This window comes from Anser anser (assembly GCF_964211835.1).
Source record: "Anser anser genome assembly, chromosome: Z".
Lineage (NCBI taxonomy): Eukaryota > Metazoa > Chordata > Aves > Anseriformes > Anatidae > Anser > Anser anser.
Window position 1 is genome coordinate 46,972,250 of NC_139723.1, and position 20,474 is coordinate 46,992,723.

Here is a 20,474-nt window from a genome sequence, read left to right on the forward strand (position 1 = left end):
AAATTCCAGTCAAATAAAATTCAGTTTTACTTTATTGTCAGTGGGGAGGAGACTGGGATGGGCTGGGGGGGAAAGCAGGGCAGAGGGTGGAAACAAAAAAGCCATGCCATGCAAAGCCATGCAGCTGAAAAAAAAAAAAAAAGGTGCAAACAATTGTTTTAGCAATGTGCCCTGCTCATTTTAGAACACTGCATAATCCGGTCACCTGCACCCAGCAGTACTTTTCGTCACCATCTTCAATTCTACTTTTGATCATTCCTTTCAGAGAGGGAAGTCTAACCAGTAATAAGCTACTACTGGGAATCTAAATGACATTTTTTAAAGGATTTAAGTTTAGGTAACATTTGCCCAGAATAGAAACCATTCTTCAACAAAGGCCATAGTATACTTTTAGGCACTACAGTGGACAGATTTAGATACCTACATTTTTATTTTTGTTGAGATTCCCTTGTATAATTGCATATACATATTCAATAAAAATTAATACATCTGTTCTACTTTCTTGTTGAAAAAAATGAAATATGGAATGAGGCACACCAGAGTGGACATCTAAAATAATTTTCAGCAATCCATTAAGGTACGCAACAGCATAATTCTGAATACTTTTCTCCTCTTTCCAAGTTGATTTACAGTTAAAACAGAGACAACTGATGTCTGCTGAGAAATGGCAAAATTGATTCATGACTGTATGGAGAAAGCATATGAAAAAGCAAAGGAAAAAGATACCATTTACTGACTAGAAAAAATTGAGCTAGAGAAAATCATGTTGTCATTAAAAGCTAAGACAAGGAGGGAGGTGGTGAAACATCCCACATTGACTTTCAAACATTTTGGATGTAGATCAGACCAGCACACTTCCACTGTTCTAGTTCTCATGTTAACAGCTCTAGTCAGCACAGGAGCTCAAAATAATTTATACTTCATAGAAAAATTGAAACTTTGGGGGAATTGTTTTGTTTTCCAGAAACATAAGCTTAACCACAGACACACATATTTAAAATTTAAACTAAATTAAACAACATTAATGATTAAATTGCTCAAATACTACTGAAGAGACAGTTGAGGTTTGAGAATCACGAGTTTGTTGGCAAAATAAATAAATTGAACTAAATAAATTGAACTATCATGCCTATGATTAAATATGATTGATTTAAAAAAAATATGGATGTGGAATGTTATTCAGTGCACCTAATGACAGTACTACCTAAGGCAAAGTATTCTCTTATTTTTGCATGAATATAACCTGAGTTAACACTTTTGGTATCTGTTGTATAAACGAGCGGAGTAACAGTCATTGTCATAGTTCAGAATTCACATATAATCTTTTGATTCACTTTGCAATTTATGGGAAAAATTAAAAAAATCATCTGTATTTTGTAAACAACTAACTGGTTACTTAACACCTAAGACAAGACTTACAGTAAACTAAGGAACTGCAATTGCAGGTTAGCATGCTAGTCATTCTAGATTTTACAATAATGCAACAACTTGGATCTCACAAGCACCACTGGCAGTGTCAGAATAATTAAATCCCACAGATATATGCATTCCAAACAATTGTTTGGAAAGAATATTTTGGCAGTGGATACTGACTATATATATACCAGAAATTCTGAAGACTTTGATTTGGGAATTTATGGAAACCTTTACCTAACACTGCATTGTTTCCTGAATTTTTTACATCAACCACGGTAATCAGCCACTCAACAATATTATGACTAACACATCTAAGAAGTAAGTAGTATCACACAGCTTCAGGCTCTCCTGATTAAAGTTCTACTGTCTGGATATGAAACAAAAACGTTCCATTAGGTAAAAAGAGTTGAAAAACGCAACTGTGAAATACTGTATTTATTATTTAATATAAATCTGACTTTATTTGCCACTTGCTTAGCACACAATATCCAAGGCATATATTTGGTATGCAACAGTGCCCTTATAACCTCAAAACTTCCTTCTTCAGTTGCAAATCTGTTAATAACATTTATTTAGAATAATAAGCTTTAATTCATATTTCTAGTGCAGACATATATTAATTATCCCCATTATAAGTTTTTGTAAACTGTTATATTTTCGTTGAATAATGATAAAGGTGCTGCAACATTTCCTTGAGTAGGATATAAAAAAGTTTACACTAAAAGTGATATTGTAATGTAAATCCTTCGTGACCTGGTCTATTCGTTTACAAAAAGAAAATATTTGGTAACTATGCAGCCCCTCCTGTGATCATCTAAATTAGGCTTTTCTGGTGAACAGACACCTTCTTAGAATTTGAATTGTAAGACTAATGATGATTAAGTTAACATTTCCTTCAAAAGAAGCTTGAATTTCAACACAGCCTCAAGTCTTAAGAAAACGAAGACAGAAACTAAATATTGATTTTCCAAAGCCAAAAGATTTGCTCTGGATAGTACCAAAAGAATTATTTCAGAATTCAGCTTCAGTGCCAAATGTAATGGTAAAACAAATTCATTTAAAACTGTACCTTGAAAAAAAAAATAAAAATGTTTAAGTAAAATGAAATCTATAAAGTAAAAAAAAAATCCAAGAAGCTGAAACTTGGCAAAATTATTTGATCACTGGAGTTTTTTCTTTAAACTTAATAGCAGCTACTTTTGTGATGTATCTGTAGACTGGAGTGACCACAAATAATTTCATCAATCCACCCCCGCACTCCCCACCCTCTTTTTTTTTTAAATTTTGTTGTTACTATGCATATAGTTCTACTTGTACAAAGGAAACTAGAAGGTAGCTGTTCAGTGTTCTTCATATCTTGGTGCTTCTAAATTCGTTATGATTTTGGCTGATTCTCTCTCACTTCTTCCAGTTTAGAAAGGATCCACTGTGTGAAAGGAAAAGGAAATAATGAAAATGTATCCTTAAGTAAAAACCATGTAGAGCAGCTGCAAATATGGTTGGGATGGCCACACAATTCACTACCTGCTCCCTCCCCAAGTTTTAACACAGTACTTAAAATTCTACTGTAGATTATAAATGCCTGATTTTCTCACACGAAAATGGAGGCATTGAAGTACCAATATCTGACATGACAACATTGAATACCACAACTAGTTAAGCTGCCTAGGTTGATAGTTCAGTTTCCTGGACTACATTTCAATGAATAATACTTTACAAAAGTAAATGAAATCATTATTTCATGCACATTATTATTAACCCTCTGCACTGGTCTACAACACCAGATGCATCTAGTCCCATACGACACTATAAAACCAAGGATAACAGAAGACAGTGGACAAGAATATCTTGCAGCAATGTGATAATACAATCATTTATAGAAAAAAAGCTTTTCTCATCTACTCGGTTTCTTTTCATGAATTTCAAATTCTCATATTTGCTGAACACGGAAGAGAAATGTGGCACTTCTCACAGATGCAGAACTCTAGGACACTACACTAGGACTCGGAACTCTGGGAACTCTAGAACTAGGTTTTTCTATGTCAGTGTCCTCTAGACTGAAAAGGGGGGTAAATTCACTAAGCAGTGTCTCTGAAGTGACCTCATACTCCTTACTGTGAAGGGTCTCAGTTTCATTTTTACTGTTCCTAAAACGCTTGCCTTGGTGTCTTCACTCTATATATACAAGCACAAATTTAACATTTGTAGAAGTGAGCTGTAGGCTAGACAGCCCAGAAGGAACTCTCAAAGACATCTTACTTTCAGTAGGACAGCCCCTAAGACCCTGACAGAATTTCTTGATGAAACTTTTAAGTATTCCTTCACTAAGATATAAGTACAGTCTGTACCAAGTCTGTCTGACAAGGAACTTTTACCCCCTCACATCTGCATTCCTGTTGGTTTTGTGTGTGAGGTGCTTGGACCTTTCTGAAAAATAAGCAAACCAACATTTTAATGAAAAGTATGCAGTTTTTTCTGCTTTCTTTTCCTTGCTTAAACACTTATAGTATGCATAACGTGATTCACGGTCCACAACAGTGCTGCTTAAAAAAAAAAAAAAAGGAGCTCAGTACCTCTATAGAGTACAAGAGAAGTAAAATTCAGTAATGGGCTCTCAAACACCTTGATAGTATTCGTGATTCTTTTTGAGCTAAGAGTCAAAAGGTATCACTCAGCTGCAGTTGTAAACTACCCTTGCCAAAAAAAAAAAAAGCAACAAACTGTCGAGTAGATGCAGCTTTCACAGACTGTTTCAAAGCTTGAACCCAGGGTACCATATTCCACAGGTGTGCATATATACAAGATTAATTTATTCTTTGTGAAAATAATGATTCACACTGATTAAAAATATGACGGAACTTTAGCAACCTTGCTAACTCATAGTGCTGGTAACAGACCTGAACCACTCTGTTGCAGTGAAAACTAGTGATGTCAAAATGAAGAGATCATATAGAACGTATCTAATTCTTATAACATCATATATCAAATAAGCTATTTGATTCTCTGTTAAGATTTTTCCTCATTCTTAAACTTAAGTTCTGGGGGTAGTTTACAAATATTGTTCTACTAAATCTTACTATTTTAATTCATATTCTCAATTGCTTACTTTCATTAGCAGTACTATTAAATCAGCTGTCTGACAGTTATAATTCCAAAGATAAAAGTAAGTATAAGTTTGGTGTTTGGATTGAGTATTTCTGAAATTCAGTAATGAATAGATCATTGCTATTTCCATCTGTTTAAGGCCTGTGTGGAAATACTGAATTTTAAACAGAGAACAGTTTCATAATAATTGTATGGAAACTAAAACTAGAGAATCCCCTATACACATTGTAGCACTCTGGCTTATACTGAAACACTCCAATTCACTCTTTTTTTTTTTTTAAATTATATACCTTTTACATACATTCCCAGAAACTTTGTATCTTCATCCGCTAAATCAGCAACCATTATGCTTGTAGATGTAGTCAGATTTATAAACTAAGATTTATCAGAGACACTAGGGAGATGATGTGCATTATATGACTGATGAGAATTTTTATAAGCATAAGAAAGTGGAAGGAGCTGGTATTTCACACTGTAAACACAAGCTTTAAAGAGCTGCAGGGTCTAAAACACGATCTCAATTGATCTCTCAGTTAGGAGAGATCATGTCCAATGGGAGAGAGTACCAAGTATGAAACATTTTATTTTCAACACTCAAGGTTAAGAATATTTTTTTTCACTTTTTAAGCCAAATGCAACACTGGATAATTGTAATAATATTTTGATTTTACCTTAGCATCCTCTGGACTTTTAAAATTAATAATTTTTCCAAATTCTTTGGCATGGAACACAGACTTTACTCGTTCCTAAAAAAAAAAAAAGTAATTAGGTAATTGTAGAGTTAGTTTCTTCAAACTTCATGTGTAAGAAGTTATTTACCATTAAGGCAGCTATAGTTTAGAGAGCACCAAGCATCATGTACCCATCACACTAATCTGAGTATGTTCACATCACATGCACACACCCTGAGAAACATCATTTTCTGCCTGAAAACACAGTGGACTTGAACATACCAACAGCAACAAACCTCTTTCTATATCACGGAGTTGCTGGAGACTGGCCTGCAAAGTAGGAATGGAATGCAAATAATGGAGTACGGGGTAACAAAATTCAGTACCCTATGCTAATATCTTTTTATCCTCCTTCAAGCTATTACCTAGGTTGGCATTCTACTGGTACTGATTTTCCAGCAGTGGTCTTAGATACTGAATATAATAATCTAGGCTTAGAAATAAAACATGGGCAATGATTCGCAAAATAACACTTTTCAACCACAGATTTCAATGAAGAACATACTGCAGACATTTGAACGGACCCTGAAATACTGGATAAAGATGTGTTATTCAGCATTGTTTGAAATGGTAGAAACTAAGAATTATGGTAGGATTTCACCCTGCAAAAGTTGATTTGCAGTCAGAAATCCAGTTTGGAAGATTCCAAAACAATGTGGCTCTGCCTTTTATGCTCTGCAATAGAAACAAACAATCTGAGTGAAATACTGAATGACTTTGTTCTTTGCAGGTAAAACATCAGGACTGTCCTGACATCCAAGATTCAACGATTACACACATGAAACTTAATAAAACAGAAACAAACCAACTCCCTGACAGCAAAATTTATTGATTCAAATTATTTTCAGTTACCATCTCAACAAGAATTCAAGATTTTATCTTTTTTTTTTTTTTTTTTTTTTTAAGGAATATTGCCTCTGTTTCAGTCATCAGTGCTCATCTCTCTCCTTATTCTCCTTTCACAATTTACCAGGGAAGGTTTTTTTTTGTTTGTTTTCATGAAAAATCACAACTGAGAACAACATTCTTCAACTTGAATTGGAAAGCACTTGTCATCGTGGTTTTTAAGAAGACATTAACACCTTATTGTATTTTTGATTAACTTAATTAACAAATAATTAACAAATGGAGGAAAAAATCCTTGAAGCATAGCACATGAAGATGGATTGGTTTGATACATTTGAATCTTTGGGAAGGCAATAGGGAAGACTTCCACATATTGGCATGAGTACTAGAGTGTATAATAAAAATATTCTCCAACCTTCTGAGAAAGTTTTGCTGTATCACTGCAGCAGGTTTACGTGGCAAGGTTTTGGTAGTGGGGGGCTACAGATACGTGGCCTCTGTGAGAGGAATCCGGAAGCTGACCCTTGTTAGATAAGGACCAGTTTCAGCTGGCTCCAGAGGGACTTGCTGCTGCCCAGAGCTGAGCCAGTAAGCGACGTTGTTTGTGCCTCTGGGAGATCAGATTTAAGAAAGGGAAAAAAAACTGCCGGGCAACAGCAGCTGGGAGAGTGAGGAGTAAGAACCAGCCCTGCAGACCCCAAGGTCAGTGCAGCAGGAGGGCAGGAGGTGCTCCAGGCAGGCAGCAGCAGTTCCCCTGAGGCCTGTGGAGAGGCACCTGGTGGAGCAGGCTGTCCCCCTGCAGCCCATGGGTCCCACACGGAGCAGATCTCCACGCTGCAGCCCGTGGAGGAGCCCCCGGAGGAGCAGGTGGAGGTGGCCTGGAGGAGGCTGCGGCCCATGGAGAGCCCCCGCAGGAGCAGGCCCCGGGCCGGAGCTGCAGCCCGTGGAGAGGGGACCACACAGGGGATCTGGTGGGAGATGCTGCCTGTGGGGGACCCATGTTGGAGCAGTTTGCTCCTGAAGGATGGGGGAGGTACCCCATGGTACTAACCCCTATTTTGAGCAGTTCTTGAGGAGCTGCTGCCTGCGGGAAGCCCATGCAGAATCAGTTTGGGAAGGACGGCATCAGCTGGGAGGGACCCCACAAGGAGAGACTGCCCCACATGGCAGAGTGACCATGAAGGAGTGGCAGCAGCAAAGTGCTATAGGCTGACCACAATCCCCATCCCCCTTTCCCCTGCACTGTCTGGGGGGAGGAGGTGACAGAGGGAAGATGGGAGGAAGGTGTTTTTAGTTTGTTTTCTTTGTTTCTCACTTCTCTAGCTTGTTAGTAATAGGCAATAAATCTTACTAATTTCCCTGTGCTGAGTCTGTTTTGCCCTCGATGAGAACTGTTGAGCGATCTCCCCACCCGTATCTCAACCCTTGAGACCTTTTTACTGTATTTTCTCCCCACTTCCCTTTGAGTAGGAAAAGTAAGAGAGCAGTTGTGGTGGAGCTCCGCTGCCCACCTGAGTAAAACCACTGCGATCACCATTTTCCAAAGTATGAAATTTGGAAATTTCAGACAAACCGGTGCAGACCAACATAAAATCCCTAGGACTCGAGGAATAATCAAACACCCAGTTAGCATTCTGCTTAAAACAGTCAGAAGATAGTAAGTTCCCAATGCCAAATTTCAACTCCCTTCTACCTATAAGTGCATCTCAACTAGAAGACAGATCAGGAGTTCAAAGTTCAATATTATAAACGAACACAAAAAGAGAACAAAACACGATCAGGTTAATATACCTTTGCTTCAATGCGTAATCTTCTACCATCAACAATGAATGGTTCTTTAGTAAATTCATCATAAGTGTATTGCCATTCACATGTCAACTGTCCAAATGTCCCTTTTGTTACAAATAAGACGCCACTAGACAAGAGAAAAAAAATTATAATTTAATAATTAATGTAAAAATACTTAAGTTTTCAAGTTACACTAGATCTAGTGAAGCCATACATTGTTTCACTACAGTTCTCGTCTAACTATATATAACTATACAGCATGCTTTCTGAAAGTCTGAATTTTGAACGTCCTCTTACATAAAATATTGTTTCATAGCAAGAGCATAACAGTATTTGTAGCTGTGTTTCTAAAAAATGTTGTAAAGACTTTTCATTTATGAAGGATGACTGATACTCTACTGTTAGACATTACTGATTCTCCGCTCCTTTATCATCCATTTTCCTTTAAAGTGCTAACTGAAGTGAATCCCATAGTTTTAACTTCAACCTAACCAAATTTAAAAACACATCTTAGTTACAGAAACCAGAAGCACAACATTCTTTTTTCTCCTTAAATAGCAAAATTACTATGACACTCAAATAACCTACTCCTATCATGAAAAATGCTGCTGTTGAATAAGATAATTAGAAGCACAATAGACATGCCTTAATCATTATTGTATCTACATTTGTAATGATAGACACATCAAAGCCTAGTTACTGATCAAGAATTAAGGCATACACATTTTTGATGATAGAGTTTTAAGTACTTATTCATAGCCAAAAGTTTACCTCTTTGTCACCATTAACAGATCTGTACTGTTGACCATAGCATGTGCAATATATCTGAGTTTTGCAAATCTTCCATTTTCAATTTTCTAAAAGAGATAGAAGTTTTACAGCTTTGAATATGCTAGTACAAAATTAATGTATTAATTTTTGTTTTAAATGTATTTATCGCCCAAAAGTATAAATTATAACAAAGAATATACCACATACTTTTAAAGAAACTACTTTCGTAAGTCAAAATGTGACTAACAGATCTGTGACAGCTATATAATATATAATTATATAGAATTATTTGGTCCCTGGAAATGCAGCTGTGCAAACAGAAATCAATCCTAACAAAAACTGGCAAGGAACAATTTAATTTCCCCAAAGATTTCAGGACTCAGTTTTCTATATACTATTGCTACATTCCAAACTTCTGCTAATACAGTTCAAAGACAACACAAGAAATCAGTACAGTCAAAATACAACTAAGGAGGACTCGTTTCCTAATTTTTACATAGAATCATCACCAAAACACCGGAGTCACTAGCCCTAGGTTAAATCTATACTTAACTGCCTACAAAAACCCACTTACCATATATACAGTTATACTTAATGACACACTTAAGGTAATGCTTAACATTCTTCTGTATTCTTTCATTTTCCTCTGAACTTGCTTAATCCTTTTTTTTTTTTTTTAATTTCTGTGAATATTGTAGCTGAATATTTTTTACTAGTCATTAAATTTAAAATATCAATGACATCAGATTAAGTATATTTTTTAGAAATAGAGGGTCTATAATTTTAACATGACTAGGCAACCATGAGATTTCTGACTTTCCAAGCAACGAGTGATCAGATTAGTGACCAAATCAAGATTGGTGCATCTCAGTTAGGAGTAACAACAGTTCCAACTGCCTGCCTGCTTCCTATCTGTTACAAATTGGAAGTAAATATAGATTAGTATAAAGCAGTATGATTCAATAAACAGTTAACTATAAACATATTGTTTCAGATATGTATGGGAATATTTTAAAACGTGTATGTTAGATCTCACTACAGTCAAAATGACAAAACCATTAAATGAGTATTCATTAACACTGGAAAATGATACGGACATTTAACGAGGTCTACACTAAGACTGGAAATCTGACAGCGGAGACAACTTCACACAAACATTTTTCAACAAATGATGCCTTCCCTCAAAAATGCTGATTCTTTCATGAATGGAACACAAGAACCTTTCAGTAACACGTTCCTAAAAGAAAGCTTTCTAGAAAGCACATGAACAGCATATCAGAAAATTCAGATTACTTTCCTCTCCCCAAACCTGTTGGGCTGCAAAACCACAACTAGTGATCACATGCCTACCTATGTAAGTCATTGCTTGAGTTTATTAGCGCAAAATCTAGCGTCAAGAGCAGTGTGAATACAGCAAAAAGAAAGGCAGAAGCAAGGAATAATTAAGGGCTTGGAAAACTGTTTTCTTTCTTTGTCTATTGCTCTTCTAGAAAGACTTTTTAAAATTTCTTATTCAGGCTTTGTCTAGGGGTTGTCATCAGAAGATTTGAGTTTCTTCCTGCCTCTCCTGTGAAGTAGGAGCTTTGATCACAAAGTAACTAAAGAAACCTCTCACAAGGCTGTCTTCATAATGTTCCAGCATTAAGGTGTGCAGAAGGAGGAAGGATAGCTAAATAGAGGTAACCAATACACAGTTGCATTTAATCTGCAGGACTCTGTAATGATTTCGGCACAAGTTCTCAAATTTAGTCAGCAATTTCTCTTACTGACCAAACACATTCTAAATATTCCAAAGTATAACCAGTATCTCTCTTCCATTAACAGCAATTACTGGGGAGAAAAAGCAAATAGACTAAAGATCTTCCTCATCCAAATTAGACTAAACCTCTTTCTCCTGCATCAAAGCAAGATAACTTTCTTAATTTTTGTGCAGCATTAGGGTAAAGGGAAGAGTAGGACTTATGAGAGCTAATCACCTCTTTTTGTCTTTCCATTAGCTTGGTAGGTAATTTTTGACAGATCGCATCACCCCACTGTAACTTGTTCAGTTTACTGATAATGTACCGAGAATTATGTAATTGGAATCACAGAATATCCCGAGTTGGAAGGGACCCACAAGGATCATCGAGTCCAACTCCTGGTTTCACACAGGACCACTCAAAAATCAGACCGTGTGTCTGAGAGCATTCTCCAAAGGCTTCTTGAACTCCAGCAGGCTCATTGCCATGACCACTGCCCTGGGGAGCCTGTCCCAGTGCCTGAACACCCTTCTCAGTGAAGAACCTTTCCCTAACATCCAGCCTGAAGCTCCTCTGATGCAGCTTCATGCCATCCCCTCAGGTCCTATCACTCACTGGTCACCACAGAAAAGAGATGAGCATCTCCCATTCTGCTCCCCCTCGTGAAGAAGTGAGAAAATTATTACGGAAGTGCAGTACTTAACTGTCACAAAGGTTGCAATTCTATACAGAAGTTATTCAAACGTCCCCAAAATTCCATGGAAACTATTTTATTCTACTGAAATTCACAAACAAAAGACTCAGTCAGCACAGAAATATTGTTAGTGTGTGGTGTGCAAAGCTTTCCTTCCTGAAAGTTGAATTGAGATTGAACTTCTACTCATTGTTAGCTATAAGTCAAAGATCATAAGCTCTGTCATCTGTGTTCTATAGTTTTGTAGTCAGTAGATATTAATTAGGAAATTAACACAGGATGTGTTTCAGAGTCCATTTGCAAAGGTAATACACGTGTCTATGTCAAATGCCAAGCAGTAACTACATATACAGACTAAGCTTATTTCACTTTTAGGTTTTTCTACCCCCACTGCACTTTTTTTTCCAACTCTCTATTCCTTGCACCTGTCCATTATGAAATACACCACAGAGGGATAAACCAATCTACTGCTGATAACGGCTACCAAAATGGCTTATAGAACTCAAACATAAAAAGATATATAAAATTTATCCCTTAATATAGATACATATGTTTTAATATTATAATTTTACATTATTTAGTTATTAATCATTTTGAGAAAGATAGCAACTTAGACCACTGATGATGAAAATTATGAAGTTAACATCATTGTTTGTTTGATATCAGTTTCACAACTGTAAGAAAACAAGCACTAATTTTTAAAACAACTGCCATACTTCAATTTAAAAAGGCTTAATAACCTTATTATACTAGTATATGTTCTGATTCATTGACTGCACATGGAAATTGAATTAATCTGTTGAAAAAAAGTCTCCAGCAGCTGTAAAATGCAAAGCAATCAAAGCACGAATCCCCTCCTTAGAAAATTATTCTTACCTGTAGTACAAATACTTAGATATCACTGCAATAATTTAATCATAGATGTGATCATCTATGCAGGGAAGAATACGCAAATATGCTCAGTGTCCAAACGTGGCATCTCTGCATTTGGAAAGACTCCAAATCACAGCACATGTCCCTAATTCATTGGAAAGCAAGGACAGAGGCCTTTTACAAAGTTAGAAATGAAAAACAAAGTGCTGGTAGTGGAGAAAAAAAACAAAATCTATGATAATTCTTGTTATAGTTCTCCTAAAAAATACATGAAAAACAAAAGTTGAAATGTTTGACATCTTTTCTGAACACCTCTGAACTGAACCAATTTTGTAAAAAATAGCATAAACACCATTACTACTTAAAAAGTAGTAACAAATCTGTTACCCTTTCCTCTTGTTCAGATCAACTTGAAATTTTTAAAGGCTTTTAGATTGCCAGTCTATTTCTTCATTGTACTGGGTCTGGCAACCAATCCCAGAGGAGCCAGTAGGAACCCCAGGGAGAGGGAAGGCAGTTACCATAATATCCTTCTCCCTCATGCCTCCTCCTCCTTATTTCACACAGATTTTATCGTGATATTATATTGTATGGGATATTTCTGGTCAGTTTGGGTCAGCTATACCAGCTGTGTCCCCTCTCAACTTCTTGTGCACCCCAGCCAACCTGATGTTGGGACTCCATAAGAAATAGAAAAGGCTTTCATACTGCGTAAGCACTGCTCAACAAGAGCTAAAACATCATTGCTATCAACACTGTTTTGGTCACAAATCCACAATATAGCACAAAGACAGCTGCTATGAAAAAAAATTTACTCTATCCCAGCCAAAATCAGTCAGGAACTGATTACTGTCCAAAATGGTTGAGTTGTGAAAGCAATCTGTTGTTGCTGCAAGGAACTACAATACCGAACTCATCTCTCAGCTCAAATCATTGGACAAGTGCTTTAAAAGTTGTAGAATTACTATTTTCAGTAGGTTAATCCGGTATTACTACATATCCAATCTTTTCCACAGAAATATGTTATTAATTCTAAACAGCATTTAGGTAATGTGTTAGATTTAGCTTAAATGTGTTAAAAAGGAGAAAAGTTGTTAAAAAGAGACAAAATAGTATATAAAACATTCCTTTTTCGGCTATGCAAAATTCTCTCCTTATCCTTTATTAATGAGAACTAATATTAATCCTTTAATATTAATCTTCTCATTCCAGTTATCCTAATGTGCAATGTCACTCTATAAAAAACAAAATTAAGGCTTTTGTCTATTACTGGCCAAATTCAAGATTCCATTCAGCTATGCTGAACACCAAATCTGAGCTCTGCACATTTCTGTTCAAAACAACAGACATTTTTTGTCAACGTTAAAATTTTGATACAAGACCACAGTATGTAGGACAATAAAAATTAGGAAAGTATCTTTCTTTCAGAACTTTGTTTTTCCTTCACAACACAAATATAGTTTGCTTGTGTAAACTGGCAGAATGTCTCAGCCAATTTTTGATCTGAATACTAGAAGAATTCTTTTGATGCCCTGAAAGCAGAAATCATACCAATCTACACTTTCATTTGATGACCGCATCTAGATGTTCTTAGTATTTCCTGCCAATACAACAAAGGTTCTTCAACATGTAGCATCTGAAGTGTTTACTGGATCTGGAGGAAACCAGGGGAAAAGATTGCCATTTTCTACATTCTCTGACATACAACAAGTTGGCATATACTTTGCCTAGGACACTTCTAGTCATTACTTGCTTTTCTACCATATATACATATCAAGCACATATATATGTTTCAATTGCAAGCTAAAATGAAACTAAGTCAAACAAGCTTACACATTCATCTTAAAGAATTGGTGTTAGCTGCAGTCCCAAACAGCCTGTAAATATCTTCAAGTCTTCTATTTGGGGATGGGCAATGACAATGAAATATTATTCAAGTGTTGCACGTGCCAGTGGTAAGGTTGCCATTCTTTTCTCTAACCCAGAAACAACAAGCTTTCTAAGAGAGGAAAGATAATGACAACTGTGACTCAACTAGGGGAGAAGAAAACTAGATACTATGCATGAATAGAACCTGGTAAAGCTCAGAATGATATAGGAAGAGGAGAAGTTATTAATTTTGGAAGGAACTTTAACTATAAATTTAAGAAATAAAATCTCAATTTTAGAGGATATGGATGTTTAAGTTTTGATGTGAACCTAAGCCCAAGAGACATGAAGGAAGGAGAGAAAGGAGTATCACACCTTCTTCTACTCCTCAGATGTTCTTTTTGGCAGATTGAAGTTTGAATACCAAGAAGCAAGCGTATGATCAACCCACTCTAACATTCTGCTGTTTGATCTGAAGCTCAACTCATGACCAAAAAAGGTACATTGAACTGAAAGCCAAACATTCCCTCCTCCTCCCCCGTTATAATAAGATACACAAATTGCTATAAAGGATTAACTTCTCTGTAAGCTTAAATCCACAGCAGCATGGTTGGGGGAGCAGCCCTTATACAGTACTTTAGAAAAGCCCTCACAAATTCTCACACTATGAAGGCAATTTAAAAAGAAATTTTTAAAGGTTTTGAATTTACTTTGTTTTTCAGTAGACACTCACCTATTGCACAAAGAACTCCACTAATTTCATGGTGGAACTGTTAATAACTTAACGTAAGCATGAGACTAGCCTTTCTTTCAGCCTTATTTACTAGCAGGACAAAAATCAGTGATTTCTGGCAGAAGTCTATAGATTGTATTACTGACTTAACAAGAAAAGTATTACTAGTCTTTTAAATGATTCCAGAAACTTTCTATAATACCTATCCATATCAACTTAAGTCTATAGAGCTTCAGTTGGTAAAACAAAAAAGACAAAAGATAAAAGTGATGTACTGGACAACATCAAAGATAAGGAGCACAGACAATTCTTCACCTCAGCAAAGAGGAAGCACATGAATTGGACGTTACCACAATGACAGTCACTAAAAGAGTAAAACTAAACACTTGCTCAAGCAGGGCCACCTAGAGCAGGTTGCCCAGGCCCCTTCCCAGGCAGCTTTTGAAGATCTCTAAGGAGGCAGACTTCACCTCTCTGGGCAACCTGTGCCACTGCTCCATCTCTACACAGTAAAGAAATGTTTCCTGATGCTCAGACAGAACCTCTCATGTTCATTTGTGCCCACTGCCTTAGTTCTTGTCCTGTCACTGGGCACCAATGAAAAGAGCCTGGCTCCATCCTCTTTGTACCCTCCCTTCAGGTATTTACAGATGTTGATAAGACCCCTCCTGAGCCTTCTCTTCTTCAGGCTGAAGCTCTCTCAGCCTTTCCTCGTAGAAGAGGTGCTCCAGTCCCTTCATCATCTTTGTTGCCCTTCCCTGGACTCTCCCCAGCGTGTCCACATCTCACTTCCTTCCACTGAGGAGACAAGAACTGGATGCAATACTCCAGGTTTGGTCTTACCAGTGCTGAGTAGAGGGGAAGGATCACCTCCCTCAGCCTGCTGGCAATACTCCACATAGGGCAGCCCAGGATAACTTTGCAGCAAGGACACATTGCTGGCCCACATTCAACATGGTATCCACCAGGACCTCCAGGGCCTTTTCTGCATTTCCAGCTGTGTGTCCCCCAGCATGTACTGGTTCCTGAGGTTGTTCCTCCCCAGCTGCAAGAATGTCCACTTCTCCTTATTGAATCATAGAATCATAGAATATCCGAAGTTGGAAGGGACCCATAAGGATCATCAAGTCCAACTCCTGGCACCACACAGGTCTACCCAAAAGTTTAGACCATGTGACTAAGTGCACAGTCCAATCGCTTCTTAAATTCAGACAGGCTTGGTGCAGTGACTACTTCACTGGAGAGCCTGTTCCAGTGTGCAACCACACTTTCAGTGAAGAACCTCTTCCTGATGTCCAGCCTAAACTTCCCCTGCCTCAGCTTAACACCGTTCCCGCGGGTCTTATCACTGGTGATTACGGAGAAATTCATGGAGAACGGCTGAACTTCAAGAGTTTCCTGTCAACCCACTTCTCCAACCTACTGAGGTCCCCTCCAGATGGCAGTACAACCCTCTGGTCCATCAGTGCTGCCTCGCCTCCCCCATTTTATGTCATCTGTGAATTTACTCAGGTTGCCCCACTGTCCAGATCATTAATGAAGATGTTAAACAAAACTGGACCCAGTAATGACTGCTTGGGTAGTCCACTATAACCTGTGTTTCCAACTAGACTTTGTACCACTATCCTCTGGACTCAACCATTCAGCCAGGTTTATACCCACCTGCTCATCCAGCCCATACTTCAAGAACTTCTCTATGAGAATCATACACAGGGACTGTGTCAAAGTCTTTAATGAAGTCTAGGAAGACAATATCCACTGTTCTCCTCTCATCCATCAGGGTGGTGCTTTCATTAAAGCAACTCTCAGTTTGGTGAAGCATGACTTCCCCTTGGTGCATCAATGCTGACAATTCTTGATTTCCTTCTCCCTCACGTGCCTAGAAATGGTTTCCATGGTAGTTCCATCACCTCCACAGGAACTGAGGTGAGGCTGACTGGCATCATTACAGTTTGCCATGTACTTCTTACCCTTCTTGAAAACATGAGAGATACTTGCTTTCCTCCAGTCTTCAGACTTCTCCCAGTTACCATGATCAACCGCAGATTGTATTGTTGCAATGCCACTCTCAGTCTGCTTGCTTCCTCAGCACTTGTAGGTGCATCCCACCAGGGCCCATAGCCTTATGTTTGCTTAAGTATTCCCTGATCTGATCCTCCTCCACCAAAGATATATCTTCCTTGCTCTAATCCTTCCCCTGCTCTCTCTCTAGGACTTGGATTCCTGAAGGCCAGTCTTGCTATTAAAGACTGAAGCAAAGAAGGTATTCAGTTCCTCAGTCTTTTCACTTCTTATATAATCAGGTCTCCTGCTTCATTCAGCAGTGTGTCCACATTTTCCCTAGCCTTCCTTTTGCTACTTGTGTTCTTACAGAAGCCCTTCTTGTTGTCTTTAATATCCCTGGCCAGATTCAATTCCATTTGGGCTTTAGCTTCCCTAATTTCATCCCTGGATGCTTGGACAATGTGTCTGCATTCCTCCCAGGCTAGTTGTTCATGTTTCCACCTTCTGTACACTTTTTGTGTTCCGAGTTTTGTCAGGAGCAACTTGTTCATCGATGAAAGCCTCCTGGCATTTTGTCTCACTTCCTGTTTGTTGGAATGGACTGCTCTTGTGCTTGATAGAGGTGATCCTTGATTTTAACCATCTTTCTTGGGCCTCTCTTCCCTCCAGGACCTTATCCCACAGGACACTTCCAAGCAGATCCTTAAAGACGCCAGTCTGCTCTCATGATGTCCAGGGTTGTGAGCTTGCTTTTCATCCTCCTTCCTGACCTTTCAATCCACCATCTCATCATCACTCCAGCCAAGTCTGCCTTAGACTTTCACATTCCCAACAAGTTCCTCATTGCTGGTGGATGTGAGGTCCAGCAGAGTACCTTATTGTCTCCTCTGTCACTTGGAGAAGGAAGCTATCATCAAGGCACTCCAGGAATCTTCCAGACTGCCTATGATCTACTACGGTATTCCTCCAACAGGTATTACAGTGTCACCTGTGACAACCAGAGCCTGTCAACATAAGGCTGCTCCTTCAATTAATCAGTGAAAAATAATATTAAAAAAAAATGTGCAGCCAAAAATTAAACTATTAAAATACATTTAATTAAAAAAAATAGATTTCAAGAGTTAGTCTTTTTGTTTTTAAAAACAACAACAACAAAAATCTATTACTTTAAATCCCTTTAAAAAGATCTCTGTCATCTTTGGTGCATTAAAATGCATCAGTTATGACTAGTGAGCTATTATACTTTTCACAGGTTTTTGTTCCATGATAGAGAAATGAAATTCTATTATCAAATTTTTGTTATCCTAAATCCAAATTATTTATTTTCCCACTATACATATTCACAGAAGACCACTTGTGACAGAAACAAATAAAAACTTGTACGAAATGAATTATATATATGTAATTGTAGACACTTCAAAAATACAACTATACATCATGAAAGAGACAAAATAATCAAAGGTATATGAACACATTTACCGAATATAGCGTGTATTTTTTAATTTATTTTTCTCCTGTCTAGCATTCTAAAACTCTTCTTTGTTCCAGGGCAATTTTATTCCAGTGGTACTTATCCAGCAGAACCTGAAGTAGTGATACCTGACCAAGAAATACTACCATTCATGCTAAATTTAACTTCCATATTCTGTAATGATTTGTAGAACTGTAAATTCAAAACAGCTAAAAAGCTAGGTCAACTTGATAGGAAAAGTGTATCATTTCTAAAAATTAAATTCTTGCTTTTTCAGGGATGCTTCTTAAGTCAAAAAACAACTATGTTTCTATCTAATGGTGTTTTAGAGTGAGGAAAAATATGTTTCGTTATAAAACTGATATGCACTGTTTAAGACAGGTCACTATAGAAGAAAAACATAATTTTAGAGAGTAAAGACGTATGCTAAAAAGCCAAAAAGGAAAAAGAAAACTTCAGATAACATACTCAAGGTACTAAAAACCCAGTAAAGTTAGGAAAAAGAGAGAAGTAACCGTTCAGAAAATTGAACCTAAAATTTCCTCAACTTTTAGGCATGGCATGCCTCTTTTCATTTCCTACATTCTTCAAACATATTTTGGATATCCACTTATATCCAAAATATTCCAAAGCCTTCCCAAAGTGTTTCAGCCATTAACATAATCTTTAATCTACTCCTGTATGACTTCCAATTGTGATGCCACTATTACAAACTATCTAACAACACAAGGTAAGCAGCAGACTTCAGCATGAGTAGTTTCAGCTAAAAGAAGCTCTGAAACTGAGATTTCCCTTCTTTTGTCTAGGAGGTTACATGTATATGTATATTTCTTGGTCCATTGCCCAGAGATCAGCTTTTGAAGGCATACAGCCAGAATAATGAGACTTACGGGTTTTAATACTTCTTCCTTCAGAATGTTGAGAAATGAAAGACGATACTAAAAGACGTGACATAATCTTTGATAAATATGAAATAATTTTAAAGCTCCTTTGCTTTAGAGAAATTCTAATTAATCTAATTTAGCTGAAGAGTTAATACTAATATGCTACTTACTGGTACATAAATATCTTTTGCAAGGCACCTTAAAATGCAATACAAAATGTAAATTTGGCAACAAACCACAAAAAAGAAAATTATGCAAGCCTTCCAGTGAATACAGAATAAATACTTAATTCTTAAAGAAATAAGTAGTGCTATGTTGTAGAAGTTAGCACTATTATAGAATTTACAATACAGAATCATCACGGTTCAGTGGTTTTATTTAGTGTTCTTCCATGTCTACCTAAATCAAACCCTCTTTGCATGTTGCATATGTTTTACCACACAGACTTGTAAAAGTACTGGCATTTTCTCAAGCTGTCAATGATTGTACATAAGTTTCAGATCTGGGGTGGGTTTTTGACTTTTTGTTGTTGTTGCTATGAATGAAAAAAATATTAATTTAAGAACTAATCATTTGTGGTCACAATTGAAAATACCTAAAGAAGCTCTTATATTTCATATATCTAAGGATTCCAAATGCTACATAAACATTTAAAAATTGTGGTAAAACAAATGTCCCTTTCAAAATACATTTATTTTATCATTAAATACTTTCATAAGCCATTTAGTGTTTTGACATAACCTAGTTTCAGGAAACAGGAACAACAATGTTGGAAGAGAACAGATGAATCCACTTTAGATATAATTTAAATGTGTTTATTTATAAGAAGAAAAGCAGACAAAATAGTTTTGAAATATGAAATAAATAGAATATTAAACAGTCAAACAGCATTTTAATACCAATCATGACTGTACAATTCAGTAAAGTACTACTGAACACATTTAAAAGCATTCCATCTAGCAAATTATAACTAAAAACTGGAAAAGGCAATTTGCAAATGCAAAAACATTAAATACACTTGATAGAAACACATCTGTAAATAAACTCTAAGTCATGGTATTATTATTTCTTTATATTATTCAGTACGATTTTCACCTAATATCCAGTTGTGTATATATATGACTTTTTATTGTTGTACGTATTTGTTATATATTATATATATTTGCTGCTTTGTCTAGCACTTATACATTTTATTTGCCTCCCTCTCTCCCCCCCCTTTCTTTTTCCCAATTTTAAAAATATTAGTAGCAGACATCCCCAATTTCTCAGCAGGAAATAAAGTGACAACATTTAATACTGAACAGTCAAAAGAATGTGACAAAGGCCATGTACATCTTACAGTCCATATTATCCTAACTGTCATCATCATCACTACTATTGTGAGTCTTAGTCCATTCCCTGTAGGCCTGTCTTTTCTGAAAGCATGACAAGGGAAGAAGAAAGCAGAAGTATTAGTTTAGAAGGATTTGTTTGGCTGACATTTTGTTTTTGTAATTAAAGCAAAATAAAAAAATACAGTAATTCTGCAGTCACATCCTAGTTTAGGGCAC

The 20,474-nt window shown here is 36.8% G+C and overlaps 2 protein-coding genes across 4 annotated transcripts in view; one reads left to right on the plus strand and one right to left on the minus strand.

Moving 5' to 3' along the window:
* LOC310889727 (guanine nucleotide-binding protein subunit alpha-14) overlaps positions 1–7,856 on the plus strand; it is a 91,020-nt gene extending 83,164 nt beyond the window's left edge. Inside the window, exon 8 of the mRNA XM_083817646.1 lies at positions 5,983–7,856. Within this exon, the coding sequence (XP_083673772.1) occupies positions 5,983–6,084 (102 nt within the window). The 3' untranslated portion in view covers positions 6,085–7,856. The remainder of the gene's footprint in view (positions 1–5,982) is intronic.
* Positions 1,851–20,474, minus strand: part of VPS13A (vacuolar protein sorting 13 homolog A) — a 119,016-nt gene continuing 100,392 nt past the window's right edge. For 2 of the 3 annotated variants that reach the window (XM_083817643.1, XM_083817642.1), the window contains 4 exons: positions 8,658–8,743; positions 7,890–8,013; positions 5,193–5,267; positions 1,851–2,842 (listed from right to left, as the gene is read on the minus strand). In XM_083817643.1, the coding sequence (XP_083673769.1) occupies positions 2,792–2,842; positions 5,193–5,267; positions 7,890–8,013; positions 8,658–8,743 (336 nt within the window). In that variant the 3' untranslated portion in view covers positions 1,851–2,791. Of the gene's footprint in view, positions 2,843–5,192; positions 5,268–7,889; positions 8,014–8,657; positions 8,744–19,723; positions 20,340–20,474 lie in introns of those variants that run through there. The other variant, XM_083817644.1, reaches the window with a different exon arrangement.